Source organism: Varanus komodoensis, unplaced genomic scaffold, assembly GCF_004798865.1.
Source record: "Varanus komodoensis strain SLA01 unplaced genomic scaffold, ASM479886v1 scaffold2, whole genome shotgun sequence".
In the NCBI taxonomy this organism is placed as follows: domain Eukaryota; kingdom Metazoa; phylum Chordata; class Lepidosauria; order Squamata; family Varanidae; genus Varanus; species Varanus komodoensis.
This window is the reverse complement of record NW_025335568.1, coordinates 11,284,087-11,292,354: the sequence shown is the minus strand read 5'-3', so window position 1 is coordinate 11,292,354 and position 8,268 is coordinate 11,284,087. Positions and strand designations below refer to the sequence as shown.

The 8,268-nt window shown below is 45.2% G+C and overlaps 1 protein-coding gene across 3 annotated transcripts in view; it reads left to right on the top strand.

Annotated features, from left to right (window-relative positions):
* LOC123022502 (placenta-specific gene 8 protein-like) overlaps positions 1-8,268 on the top strand; it is a 21,030-nt gene that overhangs the window by 2,991 nt on the left and 9,771 nt on the right. The window contains exon 1 of one of the 3 annotated variants that reach the window (XM_044428226.1): positions 37-3,652. The exons of 1 other annotated variant lie outside the window; for it this stretch is intronic. In XM_044428226.1, the coding sequence (XP_044284161.1) occupies positions 3,617-3,652 (36 nt within the window). In that variant the 5' untranslated portion in view covers positions 37-3,616. Of the gene's footprint in view, positions 1-36; positions 3,653-3,712; positions 3,735-8,268 lie in introns of those variants that run through there. One more of the 3 variants, XM_044428228.1, reaches the window with a different exon arrangement.

Sequence of the window (8,268 nt, the reverse complement as noted above, 5' to 3'; positions counted from 1 at the left end):
GTGTGCATTTTTGCATTGGTTGGATTGATTTATAACTGGAAACAGCAGAACCCCCCTTCTCTGAAAAACCACAAGGTCTGATTTCGTTGTTAGAGACAGTTTTTCACACTCATCGTCCCACTTGGGATGGCTGTCAGCAACTCTTGCAGGTTCTTTTTACTTCCGAGGAGCGCGATCGGATTCACCTCGAGGCTCGGAAGCAGGTTCTTGGCACAGATGGCCAACCCACCACTGACCTGGTTATTCTGGAAACGCGCCTCCCGGCCCAACAACCCAACTGGGACCCAAATACCTGCCCCGGGGAAGGAGTTTTAACCAGGTACTGTCAACTTCTTTTGCAGGGCCTTCGTGGCACAGCCCGAAAGCCCACTAACCTGTCTAAGGTGAGTGAAGTTGTTCAAGGACCCCGGGAGTCCCCGGCCTCATACCTAGAGCGTCTGCTTGAGGCATACAGGCAATATACGCCTATAGACCCCCGGGCGCCCGAAAACGCGAAGGCTATTAACATAGCCTTTGTAGGACAGTCGGCCCCAGATATTAGAAAAAAAAGAAAAAGAAAATATTCAGAAACTAGATGGGTTTGAAGGTAAAAATCTTAGTGAATTAGTTTAAATAGCTCAGAAAGTCTTCAGCAACCAGGAGGACCCGGAAGTTGCAGGCGCAAAGAAATTGACAAAAGTCGTCTTAGCTACACTACATGAGATGGGTAGCAAAGGACAAGGGATTGCCCAACGGCGGAATAGGACCTCTCCCGAACGAGGAGGCCGTCCCCAGTTAGGAAAGGATCAATGTGCGTACTGTAAGGAGATGGGCCATTGGAAAAATGAATGCCCCCGGAGGAAGAGGGTGGAGTCTCCTCACACTTGAAGACTGACGGGGCCAGGGCTCTGTTAACCTCGGCCCCCGAGAGCCCTTGGTAACTTTGACTGTCGGGGGGCCGTCCGACCACGCTTTGAGGAACAGGCACCCGAGGTTCCATCGGAGGCTCTGAGGGAGCTACAAAAAGAGGTACAGGGGGTGTGGGCTGAAGATAATCCCCCTGGTCTGGCATCTCATCAGCCTCCGATCATCGTACAACTTAATAGTTCAGGAACCACAATACCCTATTCCGACCCAGGCGGAATTGGGAATACATAAGCATATACAGAGACCTTTGGAAGAGGGAATTCTAGTACCTTGCAGTCGCCGTGGAATACCCCCCTGTTGCCAGTCAAGAAACCCGGCTCTGAAGATTACCGACCTGTCCAGGACTTGTGTGAGGTAACTGCCTGGGTAGAAACTGTTCATCCTACTGTGCCCAATCCCTACACTCTACTCAGTCCCAGGGGAATAATTTTGCTGATAAAACCGCTAAGGAAATCGCCTTAAGACCAGTAGGGCCACTGGAGATTCTCCTGGTTCAGCTGCCGCCCCAGGCCCTACCTGACCGCCCAGCCTACTCAGAGAAGGAAATTGAGTTAGGAAACGAACTGAGATGCTCGAAAACTGAGAGGGGATGGCTGCGCCATCCTGATGGGAGGGTTCTCCTTCCCCAAACACTCGGCCAAGACCTTCTTCTGAAGACCCATCAGGCTACACACCTCGGAACGACCCGACTCTGCCAACTGTTCCGCCCCCCATTTCTACTTGCCCGGACTCTCGACCCTGGCCGATTCTATTGCCTCCAGGTGTGCCACGTGTGCCCAAGTTAATGCAGGTGCCAGCCGGCCCTCCACTGCTCAGGGCACCCGACGGCGGGGGCAGCAACCAGGTAACCACTGGGAACTTGACTCCACCGAAATAAAACCAACCCGAGGCAAGTACCGATACCTTTTGGTTTTCGTGGACACCCATTCTGAGGTGGATAGAAGCCTTCCCCACCAAGGGGAAGACGGCAATAATTGTTACCCGGACTCTACTACACCAGGTAATACCCTGATTTGGCCTCCCCTAGCTCTGGGGTCTGACAATGACCTGGCGTTTATCGCCCAGACTTCCAAACTGGTAGCTAAGGCTTTAGGAATTGATTGGAAACTGCATTGTGTCTATCGACCACAAAGTTCAGGGCAGGTAGAAAGGATGAATAGGACTTTAAAAGAGACTCTGACAAAATATTCTATTGAAGTTGGCGGTCACTGGGTAGATCTTCTTCCCTTTGCCCTTTTGCGGACGCGATGTCCCCCCACAAGAAGGGGTTTGCTCCCTTCGAGATAATGTTCGGAAGACCCCCGCCCCTGATTCCCCGCCTCACAGAGGAGGTACGGGCTGAGGTATCTAACGGAAACTTGCTTGAGTCCTTACAGGCCCTTGACCGAGTCCGGGGGGAGATCCGTCAGGAGGTTCGGCCCAGCAGTGGAAACGCTGATGGAGACGCCATCCGCGCCCCCAGTCCTCCCCCTTCTGTACTCTAGGCGCCTGGTGGCAGGGGCAATACCTAGTGATCCTCTCTACTCCCACGGTGGTAAGATTGGCTGAAAACCCCATTGGTTCCATGTGACGCAGATCAAGCCTGCCTCGCCAGAACATTCAGAAAAATGGAAGAATCCGCACCAGCCGATGCAGGTGAAGTGGACTTTGCGGACAGACCTCCCCTCTTATGGCATCCTCCGCCGGTGGCGACCATTCTGACTCCAGAACAGAAGGGGCCTGGACTTACTCTTGCTTAAACAAGGAGGGTTATGTGCTACCTTGAACGAAAAATGCTGCTTCTATGCTAATCATTCAGGGGTCGTGCAAAATAGCCTGGACGTGGTTCGTTCCCGGTTGGAGGAGCATGATAAGCATCGCAAGGCATCCTCCAACTGGTATCAACGCTTGTTCAATTGGTCACCATGGCTCACCAGTCTGCTTTCTTCCTTGGCCGGGCCTCTGCTAGGCCTGCTATTCTGCTTGGTGTTCAGCCTGATACTCATTCGCTGGCTGACTCGCACGATTCAGGAACGAGTTAACACGGCCAAAATCTTGGCTCTGACCATCTTGGCCCATACTGGCTATTCCCGACTTCTGACCCCAGTCCCTGAAATCAAGGGTTTGATTTTCCGTTCAGAATAGGAGGGAATGAACTAGGCTAGCTAGCAGCACAGAATACCCGCTTACCACTTATTGAACCTAGCCCACCCTTGCGCACGGCACACCTACTTGCTAACTACTTTATCTGAAAGGTACAGGGTATACCCCTACCCTCTCAGAGTCACACAAGCATGACCATGCAAAACCAAAAACAGGATGAAGGTGGTGATAGAGATGCACAAGAAGCACTAGCGCAAGGCCAGGCAGGGAAGATAACATGTCTAAGAGGCCTGCAAGACCCGGATACCAGCACGATTAGGGGTGGTCAGCAGAAACTGTGGCAAGAGACGTGCCGAAGACATACGTTAGTACTTTTTCAGAGATAAAGAAATGCCAAAAAAGGCTTGTAATACCGTACATAGGGACCGCACTTTACTAAAGTGTTGGTCCCTGCACAGGTACAATAAAGGAGTTTCTTCTCTCCACTCTGGTCTTGTGGTCTGTTTGCCAAGGACTGACAAGGCGTCCGTTGAGATATAACAAAAACCAGTTAAATCTTGCGAACAGGTTTTGTTGGAGCAAGCTAGTAGGGCTCTTGCAGTTTCAATTTACATCAACTTCCTGAATCATGAACAGCCAATTAAAATCTAGAGAAACACCAACAGTAAGTTGTGATCTGAAAAAGCTCCATAGCTAAGCAGAACTTCTGCTGAACCTGTGCTTGCTTGCTTGCTTGCTTGCTCTTGGTAAGTGGCATGCGTGTAACTGTTACTGTATGCACTGTTATTTAATGTGGTTTTCTTTTCATACTAAAAAATACTGAACTGAGTTAGTGAATGGAGAGATCTTCCAGAAATAATGTAATAATCCATTTTTGCTTCAGAAAACAGAGAAAGCATAATCAATGCTGCTTTTGTAGGTTTAGCAAGAGTAACTGTGTGTGTGCATCTAAACTTGCATGTGTACCCAGATATGTTGTATCAGGAATATCTGGATTGCATTTCCTAACATATCCTGATTGCACAGTTTTACACCATTCCTATCGTGCAAAGTTGGCTTTGTGCAATATTGGAATGGTGTTGGGAGGTTCTTTGGAGGGAACAATCTTAGGAAACAAAATTAGCATGACCAGGATTGATATCTTACATGCAATTTCATAGGAAGAAGTCACTCAGTAGAATTTTCTTCTAAGCAAGTATGTATAGGATTGAGTTGCAAACCCCAAGGGATGTGGGGGACTCCAGTGTCCTCCCCTGTTCCATTCAGGGGAGCTTAACCGAGAATAGTGTTTGGAAGCAGAAGCCAAGTGCATTTTATCCCTGTAGTCAGGATGGTCCTATGAAAGCTTAAAATGCTTTAAATATGTTTGTTTAACGTCAGGGCTGGTGGATATTCTAAAACAGAGAGAACACACAACATTTGTAAAGCATGGGGGAGAAGGGAAAATGGTTGTGTGCATCACTGCTGAAGCAACACACAGAGCTGCCCCTTGTGAGACTTATGTCTGGGTTCTAAAGTTGCCCATGGTGCAACTTCAGTGGGGCAGGATTCCTTTTACAGTGGTGAGTACTCAGGAAAATCAGAGTTAGTATGGGTAGGCTTCTGATTCTGAGCTTTCCCCGCAATGATGGAATTTGAGAAGATGCTTTGGGGATCCAGACCTTTCACTTTGCTGGCACGGCTTTGCAAAGGGAAGCACCTTTCCTTCTCCACAGTGGTGCCCAGACTATGGAATCTGCTCCCCAGAGAGGTCCACCTGGTGCCAACGTTATCCTCTTTCTGGCGCCAGGTAAAGACCCTTTTATTCAACCATTATTTTAATAACCAACAGTTTTAGATGTTTTAGGATTTTTCCCTTCACAGTCACACTTTTTATTTTTTCCTCCTTTTTCTTAAGTTCGTGATGTCTTTTATATTGTTTTAATAATTGAGGTTTTATATTGTATTTTTATATTTTATATTGTACTTTTATATTTTGTAAGCCGTCCTGAGCGCTTGGCGATATGACTGGATATACATGCCTGTAATAATAATAACAATAATGATTGACTAGAGACATGTGCAGGGGCAGCCCCTGAAGTGCCTATTGAAACTTTAACTTTCATTTCCTCTCCTCTTAGTAAAGATCAGATGATTTCCCTGAACTAGGAAGGCTTATTGTTGGTACCACCCTGCTTTTCATGTTCTAATCTTCCAAAAAAGACAGGTTGCATCTGCTAAAAACATGTTCACTGCCAATGTGATTTTCTACTTTCTTGTAAAGACAGTTGGGGAAAGTGACTTTTGCACAGGGCTGACTATCATTTGGAACTTCCATTTTTGTTACCATAATTGATACAAATCTTGCCCTTCTTTGCAAGGAACAGCGAACAACAACAACAACACAGAATGTCCCATCCCTGCACAGCGAACAACTCAAATGAAACACAAAATAAAACACACCTGGGGACACTTTGACCCTCATCTGAGATGCGACAGGGATGCTGCAAGATACTTTGCCATATTTGTGCAACCATCATTCACATTCTAATACTTTTTTCTGAACACAGAACCATTTAGACTTAGAATATACACTTATAAAAAAGGGTAGACATTTAACTTCCTTAAAAAAGCTTTTTTTTAAAAAAAAGAAGACACTTCAAAGTTGATAAGAGTAAGAAAGACTGCCAATGATGAATGCAAGAGTAGCATATGAAAAGCACAGGAAATGTAATCAAGTTCCAAGAATTATTATCAATATCCAAGTGGCTTATGAAGGAAAAGGTGTTCATGGTGGATGGTTAGAGAGAGTCACAGAGAGAGGATTTGTGCTAGCTTTGCACAATAATAATGGAAGTGGAATAGTGAGACAATTCTGGAAAAGTGAAGGAATTATAACATAGAGACATAGAAACAAGAGCGAGTCAGAAGGGGTCTCCCAGGCCATCTAGTCTGACCCCTGGCTCTAGCCGGCTCCGCTCATGACATGCCTACCATGTGCCTGTCTACTGTATCCTTGAACACCCTCACCAATGGAATGGGAAGCATTTAATGCTGATATGATAAAATGCTGGTCTAAGCCATCTTTTCATATGTTGTTGTGATTCCCCCTCATCTTTTTCTGGAAAATTTAATTTATTCAAAATATGAAAAAGAAACTATAGTTTAAGTGAAATGAGTGAGGCACTTTGGGTCTAACTTGTGCAATGCTATGCAAAAGAAACCCAAAAGAACAAATTTATTGAAATCAATATCTGTATAATATAAATATGCCATTGCCTTACAAAGAAGGAAAACATGTATTTAGTGACTGCATTATATTCTGTCTTGGGTGGGCTTAGTAATTTGCAGTGTTTTTTCCTATCGTGCCTGGCAAACTGTAGCAGTTATTTCAGAGACAGCCAATGCTGGAAACACACTTTTTCTGTTGGCGATTGAAAAAAGACGTTGGGAGAGGAGCTCAAATCTGATGGCAAGTCAGCTTTCCCCAGGAGCTCCAAGACTCCTTGTGGAGGCAGAGAAAGTGCCCACAAAAATGTACAACCCTGCAAGGTAGCCCAGAGGTACAAATTGGACCTCCTCAAGGATTTTCTTGTTAAGTCGGAGTAGAAACTACCCTAAATGATTTGAGGGAGATTTTTTGGACATGACTGGTTCTCTCTTTAATCATCCTTCCTCAACCTGGCACCCTCCAGCAATGTTGGACTACATTTCCCATCAACCCCATATTTATTTATTTAAAACATTTTTATGCCACCCCCATCACAACGAAGCCTCGGGGCGGCTCACAACAGAAACAAAATACATAAATACATAAATAATAACAATATAACAATAAAAAAAATATTTAAAAACCCCCGGTGCATCTCGGCTAAAAAATTAAAATCCTATAAATACAAATAATTTAACAATTAAAATAAGTTTTAAATAAAAAGGTCTTAGCCTGGCGCCGAAAAACAAATGATGACGGTGCCAGGTGGACCTCTCTGGGGAGCGCATTGTCAGTGGTTTAGAATGATGGGAATTGCACTCCAAAACGTTGGGAGGACATTACACAGGAATGGTTGCCCTGGATAATGCTCTGATGAGTTTCAGAGCACAGAAAAGTTCTTCTAAGACATGTATGTGTTTATAGTTACAGTTCCTAAGTTACACCTTCTTTAAAGAATATATGCTGAGTGAGAAGACAGAGGGTGAATTTGTAAAACAGGGCAACCCGCTCTGCAAATAAGCTACCCTTTGTATGCTACTCACACGACAACTCATTGTGCACCTGGCAGATGTCCCGGTTCGCCCTAGGTAGCCCTTCACTCCTTCCTCCTTGGTCCTCTATCAGGTATCCCAGGGTTCTGTGTAGCAGAACCCATCTTGTTTTCTTGCCTCACTCCAGTTGTAACCCTTTTGCTCACCAACGTTTGCTCTTTCCCCTGGGCTTTTCATGATTCCAGCGAGTGGCAGCCCGTGGCAAAATGCCCATGTGGCACATTCCAGCAACTGTCATTTGTTCGCCTTTTTCAATTTATATGCACCAGAAAAGTGTGCAAATGCTTTTATTTATTTTTTTAAAATCTGCTTTTTGTATGTGTATTGGTATACACTTGTAGGTGTCCAAAATGTGAAATCTTGTTTGTTCAATGTCCTAGTAAGTGTGAGACAGTGACGGCTTACAAGACATTCTATAGGGGACGGGATAGAAAAGCTTTTAATTAATTAATTAATTAATTAAATGAGTGTCTGCTATCAAAGTCCATATCATTCATGGACACTGAGGAAATGAGGCTGCAAATAAGCTAATTTTTGCCACTGGCGAGCTGTCCATTGAAAAGCAAAGCTTGTGAAGGGATCTTTGCTTGTGTGGTGGGTAGCAAGTGTCGCTTCCCTTTAGCGGTGAGATACTCTACTCCAGCAGACCCCAGTGCTCTCCTCCATTTCATGTCTGCTTGAAATCTGTCAAAATGATTATTTAGTTTTGAAATCTAGAAGCAATCCAGGTTCATACAACATTACAACCCACCATGACCATGTGGAGTTTGCCTTTCGTGTGAGTCCTACACAAGAGACATCCTCTTAGCATATAGCCCAGGAGTGTTCAACCTGAGGGCCATTTTCTATTTTGAATAACCTCTCATGGGACACATTCCAGCAGAACAAAAAGAGAGAGGGCCAAAAGATATGCTGATTTCCGTTTCTGTATCCTACTGGAACCCAGCCCCTCACACAGCCCCTTCTTCCTTCCAAGACATTTCTGCGCATGAAGAAATCTTGCTAGTTTTAATTGTTGCAAGCATTCTGTTTACACCA